This window comes from Podarcis filfolensis (assembly GCF_964270895.1).
Source record: "Podarcis filfolensis genome assembly, chromosome: 2".
NCBI classification, from domain to species: Eukaryota; Metazoa; Chordata; class Lepidosauria; order Squamata; family Lacertidae; genus Podarcis; species Podarcis filfolensis.
In genome coordinates this window covers 109,059,681-109,085,348 of record NC_139605.1, presented here as the reverse complement: position 1 = coordinate 109,085,348, position 25,668 = coordinate 109,059,681, and the positions used below count along the sequence as shown (strand labels likewise).

The 25,668-nt window shown below is 41.7% G+C and overlaps 1 protein-coding gene and 1 long non-coding RNA gene across 2 annotated transcripts in view; one reads left to right on the top strand and one right to left on the bottom strand.

The window, feature by feature from the left end:
* Window positions 1–25,668, bottom strand: part of CERS5 (ceramide synthase 5) — a 42,174-nt gene continuing 16,506 nt past the window's right edge. The window contains exons 3-10 of the mRNA XM_083598889.1: window positions 23,482–23,612; window positions 22,225–22,282; window positions 21,777–21,827; window positions 21,160–21,252; window positions 12,828–12,956; window positions 12,512–12,618; window positions 10,578–10,734; window positions 1–1,228 (exon numbers count right to left, since the gene is read on the bottom strand). Coding sequence (XP_083455015.1) covers window positions 1,076–1,228; window positions 10,578–10,734; window positions 12,512–12,618; window positions 12,828–12,956; window positions 21,160–21,252; window positions 21,777–21,827; window positions 22,225–22,282; window positions 23,482–23,612 — 879 coding nt within the window. The 3' untranslated portion in view covers window positions 1–1,075. The remainder of the gene's footprint in view (window positions 1,229–10,577; window positions 10,735–12,511; window positions 12,619–12,827; window positions 12,957–21,159; window positions 21,253–21,776; window positions 21,828–22,224; window positions 22,283–23,481; window positions 23,613–25,668) is intronic.
* LOC310755732 lies at window positions 19,273–20,876 on the top strand. Its single transcript, XR_014544484.1, has 2 exons — window positions 19,273–19,779; window positions 19,818–20,876. It is a non-coding gene; the product is annotated as an uncharacterized lncRNA (long non-coding RNA).

Below are 25,668 nucleotides of genomic sequence, written 5' to 3'. Positions count from 1 at the left end.
TTCAAGCAATTTTATTTTTAATCAGAGTAAACAATAGTATAAAATGATAATAACTCAGGGCATTTTCAAAGTCCTGCTCATGACAACACTTTGCTGCCTTTCATCTCCCCTGAAGTACCATTTAGTAAAAGGGAGGGAGGGACTCAAAGCCCTTGTGTGGCAACCTCTTTATCCCACAGACATCTCACCAAAAGACTCTGAAGCAGGTACAGGCGGCATGTTTGCTTCTCTTCTGAAAGTAGAAGCGTCTATGGAAAAGTCGGCAGCAGAACCAGATCATCCATGCCTATTATCCTAGTACACAAATTTATCCACCTCTTCCTTGTAATTCCTATGTGACTCAAAACCCATAGCATTCGTAGGAAAAACAGGTGATTTTAGGAAGTCAAAATGAAGACTTTGGAGACACTACTCCACTCGGGGGGGGGGGGGGGAGCAGTGAACGCCAGCTTTGTCTTCCCACCCACACAAACAAGCAGACGTAAACCTTTATTAGCAAATGGGATCCCAACAACAAATAAGCAAATTGCTCAGTCGGCCTGTCTCTACCACCACCAGGTTGCTATGCCTAGCTGTGGCACATCCCAGACTCCCTAGGACACAGCTTTAGTCCTTGCTGCTAGGAGCATGGAATATCAGCTTAGACCAGGCCACAGTGTTTTAAAAAAAACCCTGGAATGCAATTAAAAAGTGAGAGGCAGAACCTGTTTGAGATCCGAACCTTCAGAGTTGTTGCAAGAATACTTTCTCTCAAAGTTTCAGTTGATCTATAAAATAAAACAGCCTCCCCCACCTCTCACTCACTCTCTCTCACTCACACGCTTCAGCAAACATAGGATACCATTAAATGCAAAATGGCTTAATTTCTTTAAAATGTGAAACTGGAAATAGCTTTTGCACTAGCAATCAACTAGATTCCTTCGGTACAAAACTGTGATGTGCCTGTTTCAGAACTGCTGGAGGATTTGGGGGCAAAGCGCCGGCATAAGTAAAGATTTCTTGGGGATATGGAGTTAAGACATATCTAGTCATTTGAACACAAGTCTGTGTTTTCTTGAGGCCTCCCTGCCGGTTCTTACTCCTCTTCTGCCCACTGCCCACTAGTTATGTGACCGTTTATCCGACTGGCATCATTGCTTGAAGAGCTAAGCACTCCTTTCCTGCTGCTTGAAGTCACATCTTCCTCTTCGGAGCTACTTTCGACATCACTGCGTTCATCTTTTGACACCTGACAGAAAGAAGCAGAGTAAGTCTACCACAAATATAAGAGCTAATTTGAAAATCAGTTAAGCACTCAGTGTAGCATTCACCATACTACACTTAGCTATTAGTTGCTTAGATGGTACAGTTTTCAAATTTAGTTGTGAAGTTTGCGAAGAACAACCAGAAAAGAACAGAGTACAGAAAACAAAGCAGGTATCCTCAATTTTTCTACATAGCCACAATAATAATAATAATAATAATAATAATAATAATAATAATAATTTATTATTTATACCCCGCCCATCTGGCTGGGCCTCCCCAGCCACTCTGGGCGGCTTCCATAGAAACTAAAAATACAGTAAAATATCACACGTTAAAAACTTCCCTGAACAGGGCTGCCTTAAGATGTCTTCTGAATGTCAGGTAGTTGTTTATCGCTTTGACATCTGCTGGAAGGGCGTTCCACAGGGTGGGCGCCACTACCGAGAAGGCCCTCTGCCTGGTTCCCTGTAGCTTTGCTTCTCGCAATGAGGGAACCGCCAGAAGGCCCTCGGCGCTGGACCTCAGAACGATGGGGGTGGAGACGCTCCTTCAGGTATACTGGACCAAGGCCGTTTAGGGCTTTAAAGGTCAGCACCAACACTTTGAATTGTGCTTGGAAACGTACTGGGAGCCAATGTAGGTCTTTCAAGACTGGTGTTATATGGTCTCGGCGGCCGCCCCCAGTCACCAGTCTAGCTGCCGCATTCTAGATTAGTTGTAGTTTCCGAGTCACCTTCAAAGGTAGCCCCACGTACAGTGCATTGCAGTAGTCCAAGCGGGAGATAACCAGAGCATGCACCACTCTGGCGAGACAGTCCGCAGGCAGATAGGGTCTCAGCCTATGTACCAGATGGAGCTGGTAAACAGCTGCCCTGGACACGGATTTGACCTGTGCCTCCATGGACAGCTGTGAGTCCAAAATGACTCCCAGGCTGCGCACCTGGTCCTTCAGGGGCACAGTTACCCCATTCAGGACCAGGGAATCCTCCACACCTGCCCGCCTCCTGTCCCCCAAAAACAGTACTTCTGTCTTGTCAGGATTCAACCTCAATCTGTTAGCCGCCATCCATCCTCCAACCGCCTCCAGACACTCACACAGGACCTTCACCGCCTTCACTGGTTCTGATTTAAAATGTTATGGTTGATGGTATCAAACGCCGCTGAGAGATCCAGCAGAACTAGGAAACAGCTCTCACCTTTGTCCCTAGCCCGCCGGAGATCATCAACCAGTGCGACCAAGGCAGTTTCAGTCCCATGATGAGGCCTGAATCCCGACTGGAAGGGATCCAAATGGTCCGCTTCTTCCAGGCGTGCCTGGAGTTGTTCAGCAACCGCTCACTCAACCACCTTGCCCAAGAATGGAAGATTTGAGACTGGGCGATAGTTGGCCATCGTGGCCGCATCTGAAGATGGTTTTTTAAGAAGCGGTTTAATAACCGCCTATTTCAGCGGGTCTGGGAAGGCTCCCTCACGGGGGGAAGCATTCACCACCCCACGAAGCCCATCGCCCAGTCCTTCCCGGCTAGCTTTTATAAGCCAGGATGGGCAAGGATCCAGGAGACAGGTGGTTGGTTTCACTCGTCCAAGCAGCCTGTCCACATCCTCGGAGGTAACAGATTGGAATTGATCCCACACAACTTGACTAGACAAAACTCTAGCACTCTCCCGCCCCGGCCCTGCTCCCACGGTGGAGTCTACTTCTTCCCGAATCTGAGCGATTTTATCTGCAAAAAACTTTGCAAAATCATTGCAGGAGAACATGTGGCCCGTACTGGGCCCCGATGTTGCAGGTGGTACCGCTAAATTGTGAACCACCTGAAAAAGTCTCCTGCTGCTGTTTTCTGCAGATGCAATAGAGGCGGTGAAGAAATTCTTCTTCGCCGTCGCTATCGCCACTTGGTAGGCTCGACGTTGAGCTCTAACCTGTGTCCGGTCAGATTCGGAATGAATTATCCGCCACCGGCGCTCTAGCCGTCTCAACAATTGTTTCATTGCCCTCAGATCCGTGGAAAACCACGAGGCTGTCCGGGCTCCATGCAATCGGAGAGGGCGCTTTGGAGCCAAACAGTCAATAGCCCTGGTTAACTCCACATTCCAGCGGGCCACCAGGGAATCAGCTGAAAGGCCATCAACATGGGATAAAGCATCCCCTACCACTCTCTGGAAACCATTTGGATCCATTAAGTGGCGGGGGCGGACCATCCGAATTGGTCCCACCTCCCTGCAGAGGGGATGGGTCGCAGAGAAGTCCAGTTGCACCAGGAAGTGATCTGACCATGGCACTTCTTTCGTTTCGCTTTTACTTAGTGTCAGATCACCAACATCCATAGAGGTAAACACCAGGTCCAAGGCATGTCCGCGGCTATGGGTTGGGCCAGACTTATTCAGGGACAGCCCCATGGAGGCCATGCTTTCCACAAAGTCCCGAGCGGCCCCTTGTAAGGTCGTGTCGGCATGGATGTTAAAATCCCCTAGGACGACCAAGCTAGGTGTCTCCAGGAGAACATCCGCCACGACCTGAAGCAGCTCGGGCAAGGAATCCTTGGTGCAGCAGGGAGGTCGGTACACCAAAAGGAATCCTGTACTGCCCCTATTGCCCAACTTCCAGAACATGCACTCGGAAAACTGGGTCTTCCCAATAGGACACCTGGTGCAAACTAATGACTTCCTAAAAATCACTGCAACCCCCCCTCCCCGCCCACATGACCTGGGTTGCTGTGCGTAAGAGAAACCTGGTGGACAAGAAGCGGCAAGGACAGGCCCATCTGCTTCATCCAACCAAGTCTCTGTTACACATGCCAGGTCAAGTCCTCCATCCATGATCAAGTCATGGATGGCAGTGGTCTTATGAATCATTGACCTGGCATTGCACAGCAGCACCTTCAGGTCATGTGGGTATCCCTTGCTGATTCTAGTATCCATCCGGTCAGGACCAGACCCGGAGGCAGGAATAGCCCTCAGACAACGACTAAACCTGCCCCCTCTGTAATGACATGGTCTAGTCTTAGCGTAACTCCTCCTCCTACCCGTGATCACTGAGATCGGTTGTCCCAGTGCATCCCCCCCATGGAACATGCCCCAGCCAAATTTATGTGAAAGCTTCCTTTGGAAGGGCAGATTTCCACCAAGATCAGAAATGCTTTTTTGCAGGAGTTGTGGCTGCTACTTTTGGACCTCAAAACATTGCGGGGGAGGAAATGGAATATATTATTTCTAATGCATTTCCATTCTTCGTATAATTTTTTAAAAAATAAATGATTTGCTTTGCTGCTTTCCAATTTCCGAAAAGTGTTCAAGGGGCCAAAAATCTAAATTTTAAAGCAAATAAAATAGTAACTTTATAAGACATTCAAAAAATAACTAACCAGGTGCCAGAATGAAAATATATCAAGGATATTATAAAATGTATGTGAAATATTTAAAGGAAATAGCAAAATGACATTAAAGAGGAAGTCAGATGGATCTCCCAGGGCAGGAAATTTGACTGCTTGGTCACTAAACACACCTGAGCTACAAGGGAACATCATAAAGCTGATGGGAAGAGGTTCACCCTACAAACAGAATGCATCTCAGCTCTTCAAGAAAAAGGCCACATAGTCTTACAAACATTACTCATTCTGATGGATAACAATTTAAACAGATAATACCATTCTTTCAAGGATAGCTCAAGAGGAATATCTCCTGAAATGTAAATACTACAAGTACTTTTCACATGACCAGAATTAGCCCAAGTCTAATTTTGCCATCAGGCGTATTAATTAACCAGGTAAAAAGGTAAAGGTACCCCTGCCCGTACGGGCCAGTCCTGTCCGACTCTAGGGTTGTGGGCCCATCTCACTTAAGAGGCTGGGGGCCAGCGCTGTCCAGAGACACTTCCGGGTCACATGGCCAGCGTGACGAAGCTGCTCTGGTGAGCCAGCACCAGTGCAGCACACGGAAACGCCGTTTCCAGGTAAGCATATATTAAACCAGGTAAGCATATATTAAAACAAAACCACCAGACAAGTGGTGAAGAGGTCAGACTTTCCCTCAATGACAGGGATGGGGAATTCAGCCACGGGCCACATGGCAGTGGTAGGTGGGACCAGAAGCAAAAGCACAACAGATCCGACTCTTACCTTCTGTAAAGGAAGCTACTTCCAGCCTCATTGGTGGCTAGAGGTTTACACACATCAAGGCATGCCAGCAAGAGACATTATAATAGTTCAAGGGTACATTCTGGCCATGCAAGACCACCTGAGGAAGACATGCACTGAGCAGGCCCAGTAGAGGGGGGGAGCTAGGGGGGGAGAGACGTGAGCCCCAGAGAGTCCTGAGGGGTGAAGAGAGAACTGGAGAGCTGCATTCAACCTGTGGTCCAGGCTGAACTGTGATTGTGGTCTATGTAAGTTTATTCTTTATATATTCATAACTGAATACACACACCCACATATTTATAAGAGAGACAAGAACGTATTTCGGTAAGTGGTTCCTGGGTGACGTGATGCCATGCAAAACAGGTACAATAATATTTATTGAACCCACTCCTGCTGTATTACGCATGCAGACTTTATATAAAAAAAGAATTACGTAACACTCAAAAGCTTGCATACACTTACACTAGCAAAAATCTGCCCTAGACAGCTTTTCATTGTTGGAACAATATTATTATTATTATTGTTATTTTGGCCTTCATCACAAGATCTCAGGGTGGTTCACACAAGATAAAAACACAAGTGAATAATAATAATAATGATAACTCCCCCTTCCCACAGACACATTTAATCAGCCAAAGGCCTGGTTGAAGAGAAACGCCTTGTGCCTAAAAATATATATAATGAAAGTGCCAGGCGAAGCTCCCTGGGGAGAGCATTCCACAAACGGGGAGTCACTATAAAAAAGGCCCGTTCTCATGTTGTCACCCTCCAGACCTCACGTGGAAAAGGCACATGAAGAAGGGCCTCAGATGATGAACGCAGAGGCTTGGGGCGATTTTTATGGGGAGATGCGGTCCTTGAGGCATAGTGGTGGCAGCACACTTTGGCATTGTGCACTTCTTCCTCTAAAAGTAATCCCATGCCGCTGATTACAGTGGGAAGTAGCTTATTAGTGGCTGGTGGCGTTGTGGGGGGGGGGGGGGCTCATGCGGCCTTTTATTTTTAACCTTGTAAACACTGGCGCAATAGTGCAGGTGAACATTCAAGGAGCTAAAGTGGGGGAGGGAAATAAAGTACTACTTTACAGAGCTTCATTTATTGTAGAAAATGTGTGTGTGTGTGTGTGTGTGTGTGTTTCTCATGTCTACACTGTGACAAAGGACTGCCTTCTCTATTGCTTGCTAATGGCTGTGAAATGCAGGAACGTACATGAAAATGGCAGATAATTTCCTGCCCACTTCCGCCAACCAAAGGTTAAGATAAAGGTGAGGTGTATAAGCTGGGGGGGGGGGGAAATGTTTTTAAGGTTTTAAGACACTCCCACTGAAAATATTATAGTGTGATGCTACAACACACCACAAGCACTAGCACACAGAGAGAAGGACCACCACCACCCGTAACAGAACAGCTCTGAAAACACACAGAACCAATAGGGAGAAACTGCAGGAAGGGTACAGATTAACTAGTGCATCATGCGGCAAGTGTTTTAGAACCCATGCGCAGCCTGAAAAAAATCCTCATGCAGACTGGCACCCAGGTCCTATAAAGTTCACAGTCCATTTCGTATTTATTGTTTACATGACTTGCCACAAGGTGGCAATAGATTACTACTGAACAGTAAAGGCACCGGCTGTTACTGCAAACAAGGCTGAAATGCTCACATCATAGTTATATACAGATTATTCTATCTCTGCTGTAGCAGCTGTCAAGGGTAGGCCCTCCACTTGTGAGCCTGCAACCAATAGCACTCATTTACATAACACTTGGGATCTTTACCCTTGCACCTAATGCGCACTAGGTGTGCTCAAGCTATCCACACCCCTGATTACAGTTAGGCATATGGACTTTGAACAGCCCTATGGAAAGGATGGCAGGGCATCTACCAATGACAAGTTAATGATTGACAGGGCCAACTGTAGGTGCCCACTTCTCAAGAGCTGCAAATATATATTGCCTGATAGCCACCAAATGCTTTTAAGATCATAATATAAATGGGAGGCAGGAATAATTAACAAAAATTGTGTTATATTTTATAGCCATTTGTGGCAATGGTTTTCCTCATGTGAAGACTAGGAATACTATGTGGCAGGCTTTTAAGTCTCCATATCCCAGATTTCAAGGTATATCCATTTATAAATGGTGCTGATTTTAACTCTGAAAACTGTAAATGACCCGGATCCATAAGGACTGGCCATGTAGGTTTTCATGAAGTCTGGCTTCATAATGCTAAATTCCATCAGCATCCACAGTAGGGACAAGCAGAGATTTTCTTGGTGGTTGCTCAGGCCTTATGCAACACTTTTCCAACAGAACCCACCTACTATCTAATATATATATTTTTTTAAAAAATTATTATTATTATTATTATTATTATTATTATTATTATTATTATTATACTGCCCTATACACGGAGGTCTCAGGCGGTTCAAGGAACAAAATCAAAATATAAAACCACAAAATATGTAAAACCTACCAAAGCCATTTTCATAACATTCCAGAGAGAAACAAACAATCTCATTTTAGCAACAGATGAACTGAACTAGGTTTTCAAATTTTACATGCTGTTTTATTCAGCCTTTTTTTTTAAAAAAAAAGGATGTGTTTTTAGAGCAAATATTCATTACTTGATGCATTCTGACATCCTTAATTTTCTATGCTATATTTTCCTTTCCAAAGAAAGGAAGATTTAATTGAAAAAAATACTAACAAGATGTACCACAGAGCTGAAGGTCCACAGATGAAGGTCGCACACAAAGATTATAGCCACCTACGTCAATATCAGAGACCTGACTTTCTTGTGAGCAGTTTTCAGATTAACTAACAACTGTTTGAAAGAAACCTGCAAAGCACAGCTGGTTTGAGGCTAAACAGTGTTCAGACTCATTTTAGACACAGGTAGTCCCCCCGCTCCCCTCTACCGGCCACAATAGCAGATTGCACTTACATACAAGAAGAGGAAGAGATCCAGCTTCAGTCTGGCACAGAGAAAGGAGGGAGAGAGAATGAAGAATACAGAGGAGAGTCCTTCCCTGACTAGGTCACCTGATCAGGAGAGAAAAGCAAGGAGAGGAGAGATGCAGGTCTCCTGCAAGATACCCCAAGCTTGAAAGTCAGCTATAGCCACTCAGCAGATAAATGAACGAAACAAACATGGGTGAGATCCAGACTTCCCCTTCCGTTCATGGAAGGGACTGAGATCCAGCTGAAGATCCTGTTTAAAGAAAAGTGGAATGGGCAAATTTTACTGATTCTCCCCTTCCCCAGCATTCTTCAGCACTACTTCCCAAGTAATTCTGGAAGGCTCCCCTCAACCCGGCTTGTTTGCTCCCCAGCTCTACTCATGGCACATCTAGATTCAATCCACAAATATATATGTAATTAAGATACAAACACAGGAAAAGAAAAGACGCAGTATCTAAGCTGCAAGGCAGAGAAGAAATTGGGGTTATCTGAATATGCAGAAAGAAAAGTACTCAGGCATCATTAAAATGCTCTACAGGAAAGCAAATGCCCAATACTATAGTTTATTTCTGTAAATATATAGTATTTAGCTAAGATTCTGAATCTGAATTGTTCAGATAAATTCTCTCTCTCTCTTTTGCAAATCTGCTTCCATGGCCACTTTCATAAGAACAAGTAGTTTTCACTTCTTTCCTACATAAAACTATAGCCTCTCCTCCTCCCACAAAGCCCTGCAGACACAATAGCAGGCTAAACACAAGCCCTACTTTGAGAGCCAGAGGTCTTAATAAACTTAGCTACCTGTCCTCCTTCATGCCAATGTCCTCCTCAGAAAAAAAGTGAAGGCAAGCTAAGTTCTGGCAATGTAGTGGCTGCCAATGCTTCTTAAAGGAGCGGCTTCTAAGAGTCAGTTCTAGCACTTATGCTCAGCAACACTGCAGGTAAGGGCCTGGAGCGCTCACTGCTACAAAGCAAAGAGGAGTTTAGCAGCAAGGCCCTTTCGGCCTTTCAATATCACCTTTCCTTCTGCTGGGTGTATTTGACACACTGAGCAGCTCTTGGAATTAAATATCCCCATTTTTAGTAACTAGTAACTAGAACACTGAAGTGGAATATACGGAGAAATGCTCCAGAATGTTACACTGGAGAGCAATATGCACAAAGGAAAGGCAAACCTCCTGCGTTATGATCAGTATGATCTGCATCGGTGCAGCATCAATTCTCATTTCAGAAAATTCCTTCTATGCCACTGCATTTTAAAACAAAAAACAAAAAACCCAGAGCCCTCCAGCCTTTCAGTGCAGTGTTCCTATGTCCACTAACAAGGGTTGGTATGTGATAATACAGAATCCAGCAACTCAACATCTGTTTTTACAATTTACATCTTTAAAAAGTGCTTAGGATTGAGAAGACAGATTTGAAAGTGTGTGGGAATCCAAGAAGGGGGAGCTAAGAATGCCAAGCATTATTCCAGTTTGTATAGGCTCTGCCTAGCTTTGTGCCGCTCCCTGATGCCTATTAAAACGTATTGTGCACACTTTGTGCATTATTGTTTATATGGACAGATTTTACATGGTGCTGTTTCAAGCTTTTCTTGGTGCATACTTGTATTTTTTAGCAGTTGTTTACCCCTAGCACTGTTAGATAGGCCAGGTTTATCTGGCAGCAATAAAATGTTGGTACCAGAATTCAGAGTACAAAAAAACGTTAAGAGCAGCCTTGCTGGATCTGACAAAAGGTCCATCTAGTTTTCATAGTGGCCAACCAGATCTGCTGGGGCAGCATTTCCTACTTCAGTCAAACCTAAGCCTCTGATGTTGTCTGGTGGGGAGCATTTGATATGTAACATGAAGTACAGCTCATCAGGGAATTCTGAGCAAAATTGTGATTCACTCTGCAATTGCACCTTTACAAGTGCGTAACATTCATCAATGTGAGAGAACTACTTGGGTGGTCTGGATAAATATGGGCAGTCTGGAAAAGGATCAAGAGCAATGGCTGGTGTGTTTGTGTGTGCGATTACTAATGAGAGGAAGTAGAGTGGTGTGAAGAGAGACAAATACTTTTCTCATTCTAGCAGCTACTTAACATATAAGTTAAAATGATATCAAAGTAAAAAGTTGTTATCTCAGGCAGCAGTCCGCCTTCTTCAAAGCCACAGGTGTTTGTGAAATATGCAAAAAAGGAAGCAAGTATCTGGGAGTTCCCAGTGCTTAAGCAAGTTGGAATTCATACCTTCCCTTGTGCCAGGGCCTTGTAGGCAATGCGAATGATGAAATAGGACCAGATGACATTTAGAACTTGCATAATTAGAAGAAGCCCATTAAATAGCCACCATGATGGATAAGGGCCAAGTATTTCCTTGCTTTCAAACAAAGTTGTGTTCAGTAACCTGCAAGACAAAGAAGTGAGTTGTTATATTGGCACTTTGCTTATCTTTCACAACTCCCAGCTTCTAGATAGAAACCAAGCTGACTGGACTACAAAAACATCTGCCCTATAAAAAAATTCCTTTACGGAATGTTAATGCCTCCAGTCTCAAGACATCTCAGTATATGAGTGGACATCTCAGAGGCACAGGTTTCTTCTCCATTCAGTTTTTGTTAATGCTTTGATTGAGTCAGGAGCTGAAATGCTTAGCAATTCATCTATTTCCAGAAAAAAATAAAAAGGTCTTATGGTTTTACATGTTTAATGGATTTAGGAAGCCTTACACTGACAGAAAATGTGTGATTTACCCCACTGCACCTTGCTGCAGCAGGAAAATATCAGATCTATTAAGGACTTTAAAAAGGGAGAAAGCCAATGAAATCTGAGGCCTCTGGTTGCTAGAACTCAAGAGAGCCTGAAACTCTCCTCCCGCAGGTCTTCATTAGTCAAACCTGCCTTTGCACTCTCGGAGGAGGGACCTTCCCACCTCTAAAGGGAAAAACAGTTTCTACATGAGCCACCGCATGCTATTTGATAAGTGCAGTATGGCATTACACAGTATGCAACCACTGAGACAGCAAAGTCACTTCCCATTGCAATCTGAGATAAGCAGGCATACCCGGGAAACAGGGGGATTACAATAAGACCAATGGAAACAGCATTAAAGATTCACTGGCTCCCTACCACACGCCAAGGGCTTGCTGAGTGATATAGCAACAATACATACAGGCTGCCATGGCGTAATCACAATCAGTGGGGCCAGTAGTAAGAAGATTTGTTTGCTTGCACAGACCAATGCACCAGTGCAAGAAGACATTTCAAGTCATTTATTACTCTGAAATCTCTCCTCGGTTGAGGGAGTACTCTACTGCCATAGCTGTAAATGATAACTAGGATAGAAAGGTGGCATGAGTTGGCTCAGAGGGACATCTATCGATCACACCTCAAATGCAGATGTGCTGGGCAGCCTAATTCCTCTTCCCAAATCACTCAGCACAAAGGAGCAACCCTGGGTTGCAGGACTCCTCCTGGATTCTCATGCATCAACAGTAACTCCTGAAGAGCGCTTTCTACCTGTGTAGGCTCCCTGTGTAATCCAGAAATCTGGACAATCCAAGTTCTAAATCTTGCAAGGGCCTACACAGATATAAAGTTGAAGCAGGGCACCTTTTCTGAGTGGCTAGCAGGAGCCACACAGTATAACAAGCAATACTCAATGGGTTCCCTTCCAATACCTCTGTATCCACACAAGTAATGCACAAAGTATCAAGAGGAACTGTTCAACAATCTCCACCGATTCAAACTGGCCCCTTCTGCAACAGGGGGAGAGGACCTCTGGCATTATGACTGAATGGAGACCAGGGACCACATTCCATATCCTGCCTCTTGAGCACAAGCTGCAATGGCACTGCGCAACCTGAAGAGATTGAAACCCAACTCAGGGCCCACGTCAAGTATTTTGCCATTGTATATAAAACATTGAAACAGCACAACCAAAACTTGGAGCTCCTGATGCCTCCTCATGCATTCTGCCAGGCCCTTTTGCTTCCTGAGTCCCAAAATCAATCAAGTCCTTCAGGGGATATGCTTCTTATCACACATCTGTGAAGGGGTCCTGTTACAGAGGTTACCTGTGTGCTACAGCTGTTTAATCGTCTGTCCCAGACTCTTGGCACAATGAACCCCTAAAGTTATCCCTTGACTTGCTCTCCCCCACCTCAGTCCCAGTAAATACTTACCAGAAAGGATAAATCCCCAAACGAGTAACAATGAACACCACACAAAACAGTACAAAGGTGGCATCACAGACTCGCTGGTATTTGGCATAGTTGGCAATTTTTGCTACCTGGGGGGGAAAAGGGAGAAGCTCTAAGAAAACTCCTCCAGACTTCAATGCAATAATCCCATCATTTAAGAAATGGTTTAAGAAATGGTTATTACTTTGTTCCGTTTGTATGCAAATGGATTTCTAGAAAAAAAATTAAAAGCATCTAACACAAATAAGCCATTTGAATACAGTGGTAAAAACTCGATAGAACTGTGTGAGGTACTTACTTCTAGGAAGCCATCTGCTGTATCATGAATCAACAAAATCAAACTTCCTACCCGCACCATGTTGTTCATATAGGAGAAGCTAATGAGTGTAACTGATAACAAGTGATGAGTAAACATGACCAGGAAATCCTGAAAAAACAAGTACCACCATGATATCACTATGGAGTGCAAGGAACACAACATAATACAGATTGGGAAATCTTTAGCTTAGCACCTACAAACTTCTTTCTGACACAAAGGTGAGCTGCTTTCAAGATCACAATGATTTATTATAGAACAGCGGTCTAGAAATGTGTACAGCCATCACTTCATCACAAATCAAACTGGTGTGCCATTAGTGTTATTGAAAACCTTTTCTTCCAAGTGAGAAAGTTTCCTGATCCTCAACAGCAATGACAACATGGGATTTGCACCTTGGCCAACATCTTCATCAAGTTATCTACTCTTGTTCCTTGTCTGTCACATGCAGTTCAGACCCTGGGAGAATGTACGTAAAGTTAAGATTATTATGTTTTGCATCATTTTACAGTTGTTTACAGTGAATTGCATTTGCCTTTTCACTGCCCATTTACTCAGTTTGGAGAGGCCAATTTGGAGCTCTTTGCAATCTCTTTCTGTTTTAACAACCCTGGACAATTTAGCATCAGCAGCAAATTTGGCCTCCTCACTGCTCACTCCTAACTCCAAATCATTTATTAGCAAGTCAAAAGACAAAAACCCCACTACTTCTCTCTGTTTGGAGAACTGTCTGTTTATTCCTACACTTTGCTTCCGGCATCTTAACCAATTCTTGATCTGAAAGAGGATTTCTCTTATTCCTTGACTACTAAGCTTTCTCAGGAGTCTTTGGTGAGGTACTTAGTCAAAAGTACAGTGGTACCTCTGGTTAAGAACTTAATTCGTTCCAGAGGTCCGTTCTTAACCTAAAACTGTTCTTAACCTGAGACACCACTTTAGCTAATGGGGCCTCCCGCTGTTGCCGCACCGCCACGGCACAATTTCTGTTCTCATCCTGAAGCAAAGTTCTTAACCCGAGGTACTATTTCTGGGTTAGTGGAGTCTGTAACCTGAAGCGTATGTAACCTGAAGCATCTGTAACCCGAGGTACCACTGTATTTTGGAAGTCCAAGCCAACTGGGTCACTGTTATCTAGTCGTACCTTGGATGTCGAACAGCTAAGTTGCCGAACGTTTTGGTTCCTGAACAACTGAAAACCGGAAGTGATTGTTCCAATTTTCAAACGATTTTCAGAAGCCAAACGTCTGACACAGCTTCCACGGCTTCCAATTTGAGTGCAGGAAGCTCCTGCAGCCAATCAAAAGCCGTGCCTTGGTTTTCGAACGGTTCCAGGAGTTGAATGGACTTCCGGAACGATTAAATTCAAGAACCAAGGTACGACTGTATATGCTTATTGACATTCTCAAAGAATTCCAACAGGTTTGTGAGACAAGACTTTCCCTTGTTCTATATAGTTGGTTATTTTATCTTTAACATTACTTTCCATCAGTTTTCCAGGGACAGATGTTAAGCTAACCAGCCTGTAATTTTCAGGATCCCTGCTGGAACCCTTTAAAAAAAAATAAAAAATAATTATTGTGCTACTTTGGCTGCTTTCCAGTCCTCAGGTATGGAGGCTGATCTGAGGGACATTGCAGAACAGGGTTATTTGCTATATAGGAGTGTCTCTCAATGTAGTCAGTTTGAATAAGATAAAATTAGGGTTTTTTGTAATCTGAAATGTTATCAGTAAAGGTATTGCTTTGGGAGAAAATCACTGGTGCCAGAGTAAGACAATAGACTTTTTTATTTTTCTTTCAGCAACCTCCCATTCTGGGTGTAGAATCTGTACAGATTGGGTAGCCTATTCTAGGAACCAAGCGTCATGATAAGCAGCAAATGCTGGGCACTCCTTCACTGAAAACAGTTTACTCACTGGGAATACAACTTAATCATCAAGGGGAAAAAATCAATGTGGTAACAGTTTATGCCCCAAATACAAACAAAGCAGAGTTTTTTGAAAAATTGGAACAAATATTACTAGATTTGGAAAATTACAAATTAATTCTACTTGGAGACATGAACGGTGTACCAATACCAGAACTTGACAGAAGTGGAAAAAAGGGGAAATCGAATCAAGGGAAGCTCCCAAGATCATTTAGTAACCTTGAGGAAAATTTAGATTTAATAGATATATGGAGGCATAAAAACCCAATAACGAAGCAGTTCACACATTTTTCAGAACCCCACCAGAGTTGGGGTAGAATTGATCAGATTTGGGTGTCACGTGCATTATCGACAAGAATAACAAAATGTGAGATCCAGCCTAGAACCCTTTCTGATCATTGTCCAATAGTCTTGGAAATAAAACGTGAAATATCGGGAGTGTACAGGTGGAGAATGAATGAATATCTATTCGAAATTGACGAGGTGAACGAAAAGGCTAAAAGTACTCTGAAAAATTATTTTGACTTAAATCTGAATAAAGAAACCCCAATTAATATAGTTTGGGATGCGAGTAAGGCAGTGTTAAGGGGTTTTTTAATACAACAAAACAATTACAGAAGGAAACTTAGAGAACAAAAGAAAGAAGAAATTATTACCCAACTGAGAGACTGTGAGAAAAAATTAACAATAAACTCGGGAGATGAAAGGACTAAACAAATAGTTAAAGTGCTACAATCACAATATTCAGCATTACTAAACCAAGAAGTAGAATGGAGAATTAAATCCATGAAGCAAAAATACTTTGAATCAGCAAATAAAACGGGGAGATTACTGGCGTGGCAATTAAGAAAAAGGAAAAAGCAAAATGTGATTAATAGAATAAAATCGGGAGATATGATAATAGAAGATCCAGATGAAATAAAAAAAAAGTTTCTCCAATTCTATGAAAAGTTGTATGAAAAAGGAGAGGAAGATAATGTAGAAATAGGAAAATACTTGGAAGAGTATAGAGGGGAATATTTAACTGATGAAGAAAGAGCTCAATTAAACAAGAAGATTACAATGGAAGAGATTAACGAGGCTATTAAGAAGATGAAACCCGGAAAAGCACCCGGACCGGATGGACTGTCAGCAAAGTATTATAAGGTTTTAAGGGAATATCTTGCTCCGGTGCTTAGTGAAGTGATTAATGATGTTCTACAAGGAGGGAAGATTCCAGATTCATGGAGGGAGGCACACATCACATTAATACCAAAAGCGGATGCTGAAAAGATGGACGTAAGTAACTACAGGCCGATATCGTTACTTAACTGCGATTACAAAATCTTCGCAGATATTTTGGCGAACAGACTCAGGAAATACTTAACAAAATCTATTCATAAAGATCAAGCGGGATTCCTCCCTAACAGGCAATTAAAAGATAATGTTCGGCATATACTGGACATTATTGAGTATTTGGATCTTAGGACCGACATTCCTGCGGCGATGATTTTTATCGATGCTGAAAAGGCTTTCGATAATGTTTCTTGGAGGTTTTTAATACAATGTATGAAAACAGTAGGAATAGAAGGACCATTTTTGGAAGGTATTAAAGCAATATACTCAAGCCAAAGGGCCAAACTGATAATTAACAATAATCTCACTAATTCTTTTACAATTGCAAAGGGCACGAGACAGGGGTGCCCGTTGTCTCCCCTTCTATTTATTATGGTTTTGGAAATAATCGCAAATAAAATAAGGAAAACACCAAAAATAAGAGGTATAAGAATTGGAGAAAAAGAATATAAATTAAAGGCTTACGCCGATGATTTGGTATTGTCTTTAGAGGACCCAATAGAAAGTGCCAGTAATGCCCTGGAGTTATTAGAGGAATTCGGTAAATTGTCTGGGTTTAAGTTAAATAAAATAAAAACTAAGATCTTAACAAAAAATTTGGCCGAAGATGTAAAAAACCAGCTAGAACTAAAAACAGGTATTAAAGTGGTGAAAAAGGTAAAATACCTGGGAATATGGATCTCCCCGAAAAATATAAATTTAGTGGAGGATAACTACACTAAGGTCTGGAGAGAAATTAAGAAAGACTTAGATACTTGGAATAGGTTAAAATTGTCCTGGACAGGAAGGATGGCCGCGATTAAGATGAGCATTCTTCCGAGACTACTGTTTTTATTCCAGAATATCCCGGTAATTAGAGGTACGGCATGTTTTAAGAATTGGCAAAGAACTTTAGCTAAATTTATATGGCAAGGGAAAAGGGCAAGAATTAAATTTAAACTCCTCACGGATCTAAGAGAAAGAGGGGGTTTTGCAGTTCCGAACTTAAAACTTTATTATGAGGCCGCTTGTCTTTGTTGGATAAAAGAATGGGCCATTTTAAAAAACACGGATTTGTTGGATCTAGAGGGATTTGACATTAGATTCGGCTGGCATGCTTATTTGTGGCATGATAAAGGAAAGATCCATAGAGGCTTCTCTAATCATATCATTAGAGGCTCGTTATTAGAAGTTTGGAACAGGAACAAAAAGCTGATTGAAAGAGACACCCCTTGGTGGCTTTCACCAATTGATATCTTAACAATAAAAAAGTTAAATCTGGAATGTGAAAGATGGACATACGAAGATCTCCTAGTTAAATCAGAAAGAGGGTGGAAAATTAGACCGTACGAAGAGCTAAAGGATAAATTAACTGGATGGATACAATTTCACCAAATTAATGCGTTATGGTACGATCATAAAAAAATAGGAATGAGTGAAAAAAAGTCCAGGTACCAGGTGGAAATCTTAGAAAGTAATACTAAACTTTTATCCAAAATGTATAACCAACTGTTAGAGTGGGATACTAAAGATGAAGAGGTGAAAGGAGTCATGGTCAAATGGGCCAGAGACCTTGGATATAATCTGGAGTTTGACAGATGGGTAAAACTTTGGAAGAAAGGTATGAAGTTCACAGCATGTGCTGCTCTCCGAGAAAACATGGAGAAAATGATGTATCGTTGGTACATCACCCCGGCAAAACTGGGGAAGATGTATAAGACCGGAGACAGCACATGCTGGAAATGTAAAACTAAAGAGGGTAATTTCTTTCACATGTGGTGGACCTGTGACGAAGTGAAAAGATTTTGGGGACAAATTTACGATGAATTAAAAAGAATACTGAAATACACCTTCCCCAAAAAACCTGAAGCGTTCCTTTTAGGTATGATCGGAGAGGAGATCAAAAATGAAGACCAAACATTCTTTCAATATGCAATGGTGGCCGCCAGGATTTTGTTAGCGCAAAACTGGAAAACTTCCAATATCCCCACCATTAGAGAATGGCAAATGAAATTATATGAGTATATAGAATTAGCTAGAATGTCACAAAAAATTAGGCATCAAAAAATCGTTAAGTTTACGAACGACTGGAATAAATTTCTAAGTTACATTGAAATCAATTTAGGTATTACCAAAATCACAGTGGGCGGAATCTAAAACCTGCGATGTAAAGAGCTGATATAATACAATCTGCAGATAAGCGATGAGTTTATTTTGCCTAAACCGAGATGGAAGGAAGCCAATTGAGTGATGTTATGTTGGTTTGTCTGTTTTATGTTTATAGGCATTGTTTGTTGTTGTTGTTTGTTTGTTTGTTTGCTTTTTTTTTCTTTTCAGTCTTTTTTCTTTTTTGTATTTTTTGATGTCGTTTCCAAAATATCAATAAAAAGATTAGTAAAAAAAAAAAAGAAAACAGTTTACTCACAATCCTTGCAAAATATACCATGTAGACTGCTGAAAAGTCAATGCTACAGCAACCTTAGAGTATTTATTTTATTGATTGATTGATTGGATTTATATACTGCCTGATGCCCAGAGGTCCTAAGGCAGTTCACAGAATAAATAAGTACCTTGGGACTTGGGTCAGGGACTCAAGGTTTAGGAAGCATATATAAAAACAACAATTGCATTCAACAATACTCAAACTGCCTCTTTTCCAAGCTTCTCATGTAATTCTACTAACAGGCCAACAAAATACTAACAGGTGTACTCACTAACTCTTCAGCAAGTTACTAGGTAGGATTCTGCTAGGGCTGCCTGAGTAAACTGAAGTACACACATCTCCCTCTCCTAGGGATCTCAACAGTCAGCTGAAGGAAAGAGATTATAATTATAATATAATAATAATAATTTAACTGGAGATTAACTCCAGTTACAGTGTGTCAGGGAAGAGTTAGAAGTTTCCAGTTTATCAGAGGGAGAAAGCATTCCCCAAGGGGGGAAGGAGAGCAGTGAATCTAATAGAAGAGAGCAAGAGGAACAACAGGGAGGGACTGGCTGTTCACAGGAAAGGCAAGGGTTCAGTTCTAGCTCAGATTTGGAGGAGGGGAGATACAAGCCAGCTCTAGCCAGGAGCGGGAAAGCGAAGGGAAAGGTGCCTTCGCCATTTTGAGAGTGGCTGGTCACGGAGAAGCAGAGCTCAGAAGGTATCTGAAAGAAGTGACTCTGAGGAATAATATTTAAGAACCGTTTATAAGATTGTGTAAAACATTTGCCTCTATACAAATATTTTTGGAGCAATTCTTACTGAGGCATATGGATGAAAATGTTTTAGTGAAAGTGGTCAGCCACAAAACATTTCAGAGAGAACTCACAATCGAGACATTAAATTTCTGGTGGTTTCTGCTCACATGATTGTCCGAGAGAAAAATAATGAAAATGCCAAATCAGTTGCCTTGTTCCCCATGAAGGCATACACAGAAGACATTCTGGAAAAGCACCCATTCTCCAACAATGTATTGAGAGACTTCCAGGTGCATCTGTTTCCAGTGGTTTGCAGAAAGCAAATAATGGCAGCAGCAATTAAAACAACTGCTTCTTTTACTGGTAACTGCATTTAGAAACTATTCACTGTAACTGGGCAGTACCTCTGCAACCCACAAAATATCTCAAAACTAAATTCCTCAGCTCCTGTTTGTTGAATATGGCCCATTTATACAGAATGCCAAAAATGTTTGCAGCCAAAATATGAGCAGTAACTGAGAAGACAAATGCACAACATCCTAGGCCCAGACAACTGATAACAGTGGTAACTGGATTTAAGATAATCTTAATCCAATATTTTCTATTTATTTTCCTAGTTGTCCTCTACTATCCTTCGAGTTCTAGAAACATTAGCCCAGTTGCTTTGTTTTGAAATGATGGGGGTACATTATCATGATCACTCCAGGACACATCAACAGCTTTACAAAAGAGTTCCCAGGTCTGAAATATTTATCCTTATAGCTACTATAACACAACTATTCAACTCCTGTTTGTGCCTTGTGCTCTGCTATATGCACATGTTAATGCAACTGATTTTTATCTGTCATATTTATTCTTGATGTCTGTTTCTTACAGAAATGCAATACAATGTCTGTGACTTTGGGATTCCATACTTTTCTTTTATACTCTTGAATTCCAGTTTGCTCACTGTATTCACAGAACCTTATTCAGGAAACACAAGACCACTTTTTGTAAATTGGATTTCTCATGGAAGGATGTTTTCGACTAGCTGATCTATATATATATATATATATTAAAAGCTTTAAAATTAAATTTTTATTATTAGTTTTAATTTTCTCTCTCTGTAAGCTCCTTTGAACATATGCCTTAAGGACGCTACTGCTTTCAACAATCAAATGGGAAATGTTAAATTCCTTCCATAATCAAATTGGGAAAGCATCTAAATCACAACTTACTGAGCATTTCTCCGTTGAACACTATCTAAGCAGAGAAATCTAGAGATATTGGCATGAAAACAAGTTGAAATTCAGGTTTAAGGAACCTAAAACACAAACAGGATTAATAGCATGCCTAGGTAAAGCAATATTGTGGAGCAGGGGGAAAGAGGAAAGGATATAAACCCATGAAACTAGTGACATTTATTTGCCTGGACAGTCCAATGTCACATATCTAAATGCACATTTGTACCGGATTCACATTGGACCTGACTACAACACCATGTAGGGCAATCTTCAGCAGTGCCCTTCAGATGCAGGTCAGCACAGCCTCAATATGCATTTTCCAGCTGAGGGCACCTGTTTGTTTTTGTTCTAAACCCATGCTTTCAGAATAGCTCAAAAAAAACAAGCTAGGAAATGTAGAAAACCACACAAAGGATTCCTTAGTTCCTCCCTCTCCTAGAAAAGGATAAAAGGCTCAACCAGTCTCACATGAGTCATCATAATACATTCACACATACACGTACTTCACTCATCACAGGTTTGCATTTGATGGAAGTCTTCTAATCAAAGTAGGTTTTATTATAAGATACAAATCAGTCATTCTATTACTTGGTACTGAATGATTCTTCCCCTCATTCAGAAAGGTTAATGGGATTGTTTAAGGCTGCTGGAAACAGCTAGTTAATTACCTTTCGCTTCACATCTATAAACTGTGAAAACATAAGAGACCAGTAGAAGGCCAGTTGCACAAAATAATAGTAGTAAAGGCTGGATGACAGGGGCTGAAAAACAGAAAGAAAGTCTTGTTTAGAAACAGCATGCAACATATGCATTAAGAGCTACTTAAAGCAGGAATGGTTGATTCATAATTACCTCCTACACAGACCAGATCATTAAAAGGCAGACAGAAAGGCACACCAGTGGAATGTGTAGCAAAGCATAATATGCCCATTTGCTCTAAGAATTACGTTTTTCTTGACATATCTGCAAATTCACTTTGAAACACAACCAGGCACACGTACTGCAATCCGTCACCTTTGATTTACCAGCGCTCCAAGTTAAGCTCTAACATGTGAAAATATATTTGCAAGAACAGGATGCTTATTTTGACAAACACACCTGTTCCACAGGTTACTTCCCTCAAAGTTGACAGATAAGCTGTATCAAATGAGGGAACTTTGTGTATATATCAGTACTTCCAGTGGCAAACTGGTTCAAGAGGAAAGTGATCAGTCAAAGGCTGAACGACTTCAGGAAATGGTACCTAACACTGTTACAAGCTTTTATTAGTAAAGACACCACATACCTGAAAAGGGTAGTTGTACCAGCATTGTCGAGTATCCCAAAACCAGGGTGCCTAGATTAAAAAATAATAATAATGAACGAATGAAAGATACTAGAAAACTGTACAACTAGAACATGTAGATACGGGATCCCTTATATTGAGGGGGAAATTGCTCAATACAAGCAACCATAGATTGTAAGACAGGGATCAACACCCTTTTCAAGAAGCAACAAACAAAAGGCATCACAAATCATGAACTGGTCTTTCTGGTTCTGGAGTCAAAAAGTGAAAGTTGCAGCATTCCTGAGATGAAGAGTGATATAAAGGCTACCTTTCCTGCTCTGCCATGATAGAATTGAAGGAATAACTGACCACCCAAATAAGAATGTTAAGGAAGTCCCCAAGGACCAAATGAATCTTTTAATTTAATTCCACCAAATATATATTGATTATTATGCAACATACTCACCGACCAAAGAATTCTGAGTCCATACGTAAGTATACAGATAGAATATGCAAGCCTCCACCTGGAAGTGAAAAAGTAAGAATCAAATATATGGTACAAATATATTGATGTTGTAAAGCACCAACCAGGGAAAATCCAAAATTAACTCGAACATGTCTTAGAGACTTAACATAATATAATTTAGATCTATAAAATATCCGTAGGAGACTTTGATATACACAACTATGCTAGACCCACAATAAGAGGAAAAAGCATATGCATGGACACTAAGGTTGTCTGGTAAAACCTCAAAATGTGAGTTCCTGAATGTATCTTGACCCCCCAATAATTCTTCCAGGTTGGGCATTCACTTCAGACAACTGCAGACACTTCAGACAAACTTCTTTTGGAGGAGGAGATGCTGCAACAGGGACAGGATCGCATGAATCACAGCAACGCCCTACTCACAAGTAACATGGGAATGGGGCTTACAATTAAGCAGCTTCCAATTTAGAGTATAAACCAAAGACAGACAGATGTCAAATGAGACTCCCACTCACCTAAAGCAAATATCTTGGGGAAGAAGCCACTGAGGAAGAGAGGTAGAAGTCACAGAAGTAGCAGGCAGGAAGGCAAAGATGCTCAGATACTATAGTGATAGAGGTCATGCAGAAAAGGGTAAGAAAATAAATAAGTGGGAATGAAAAGAAACGAGAGCCCAGGAAAAATTCAAGTGCATGCAATGGAAAATAACTTCAAAGGATAAAACATAGCTTGCATAAAGATTAAAAATTATAGCTATCTGCTGTACAGTCCAAACTAAAGGTGAAAGAGCTATTTTACCACACTGAAACACAAATAGTGGTGAAACACCCCAATGTATCTCCTGGTACAAATAAAAAAAAAACAAGTGTTGTATCCAGCTAAATCATTGCACACATGGAAAGACTTCCACAAGTGCAAGTGAACTTCCCTTCTCTGTCCTTCCCCATGCATCCCCCAAATCTGCTCTGGGGATTCCCTCTAGCCCTCTAGAGCAGATTTGAGGGCGATACTGGAGGCACACAAGGGGAAGAAGGAGCAGTTGCAACTGAACTTGTAGTTGTCGTTCCATGCAACCATTTAGTTGGATATAACCTTAAAAGGATTTTCAGTAATGCCTGAATAGCCATCTGTTTTACAAGAATACCTTTCTTCAAAATTTCAGAGACCACAAGATGTCAACTTTAAAACAAAACAAAATAATTGGAGCTGTAAGAGGTGAACTACACACAAACCTACATGCTCTCACAGAATTTCACATGAATGCTTGGTTTATCTTGGTTCCTTCGATGACGAAACCAGCGCTGGATTTTTCGGACATCCCAATCTAGTTGTTTTGACAAGCCCTCTAATCTTCTTGCATCTGGACACTAGAAGGTAATCACACACATACTCCTTAGCTACCTTCCAAAACAGACTCTTCCCATTATCGCCCAATTGTTCTTCGATCTGCTGCATATTATACAAAATTGTACTGACAACGTTTTGCTAGAAAAAGTAACACTGGTTAAATAATCAGTTCAAGAAACAAATTATTAGAAGAAATATACATAAAGATCCAATATGATAATATAAAATAATGTGGATGCAAGATGCCATGAAAAACAAATTCCAAAGAAATAACACATACCCACACAAAACCAAAGTGTGTAAGCTTAACACACCAGTAGGGTATTACACTGCATTTTTACATTTTGGGTTATTCTACTGACTGCTTGCAGTATGTTCCTTATCTTTTTCAAAAAGATGACAATACTACCGGAGATTTCATCACCTGGAATTCTGCCAGCAAAACAGGATTTGATGCCAGGCTAGTTTCACCAGAACTAGTTTTCCATTCAAGTGCTTGCAAAACTATGCCTACATTTGCCTTTAATAATAATAATAATAATAATAATAATAATAATAATAATAATAATAATTTTTATTTATACCCCACCCGCCCCAGCCAAGGCCAGGCTCAGGGCAGCTAACAAGCAATAATAAAAACAAGTTGAATGAATACAACTTAAAAACAAGATTAAAATACAACATTAAAATACTGAAACATTAAAATATTAAAATGCAGCCTCATCACAGGAGGAGAAAGGAAAAAGAAAAAAGAAAGGGGGGGAATCAAATTGGCTCCAAGCCAAAGGCCAGGCGGAACAACTCTGTCTTACAGGCCCTGCGGAAAGAAATCAGATCCTGCAGGGCCCTGGTCTCATGAGGCAGAGCGTTCCACCAGGCCGGAGCCAGTGTTGAAAAGGCCCTGGGCTCTGGTTGAAGCTAATCTAACTTCCTTAGGGCCCGGGACCACTAGGGTGTTGCTATTTATGGACCTTGAGGCTCTCCGTGAGGCATACCGGGTGAGGCATACCGGGAGAGGCGGTCCCGTAGGTACGAGGGTCCTAGGCCTAGGGCGTTAAAGGTCAAAACCAGCACCTTAAATCTAACCCTGTACTCCACCGGGAGCCAGTGCAGCTGGAAAAGCACTGGGTTAATATGCTCCCATGGCAGAGACCCCGTGAGGAGCCTTGCTGCTGCATTCTGCACCCGCTGGAGTTTCTGGGACAGCTTCAAGGGCAGCCCCGCATAGAGCGAATTAAAGTAGTCAAGCCTGGAGGTGACCGTTGCATGGATCACTGTGGCCGGGGCGGGGCAGGAAAGGTAAGGGACCAACTGCTTGATGCGGCAAAGGTGGAAAAATGTCGCCTTGGCTGTTGCTGTAACCTGCGCCTCCATGGAAAGGGAGGCGTCAAGGATTACACCCAAACTCTTAACGGAAGGCAATGGCACTAATTGGGCCCCCGCAAGAGAAGGGAGTTGGTCTCTCATCCCCATGCCATCCCGACCCAGCCATAGGACCTCTGTCTTCGAAGGATTTAGTTTCAATCGGCTCCCACGAAACCATCCAGCCACAGCTTCCAAGCATCTGGTCAGTGTGTCCAGGGCCAAGTTGGTGTGGCCATCCATCAGCAGACAGAGCTAACAAAAGTTGCCAAGGTGAACAGAGCACGACAGGGATATTCTTACAATAGAGTATTTGATATAAATTAAAAGCAGCAGTAGGGAGTTAAAAGCATTCAACAGAAGTCAGCCTCCAGGATCCATCCCGTGAAGAATAAAACAGAAATAAATCCATAGTTTCTTGGAAATATACCTGTTTCAGCATAGGTAAGGTTTGGGGGGGGTGAATTATTGTCAAACCTTCATTCCTAGTTCTGCTAAAGGTTAGTCTTCTGTTAAATACTGTTGCAAATACAGTAGTCCTTTTATCTAGGGGTACGCACCACCAGCACCTCCCTCCCTAATGTTAAAACTGAGACACTTTCTCTAACAACTTCATGGTGAGTATCTTCTCTGTATCGTTCCAATTTTAGTATATGTGCTGCCGAAGCGAGCACCATGGTGAGTATCAACATCCCTTTTTCTAAAAAGAAAACG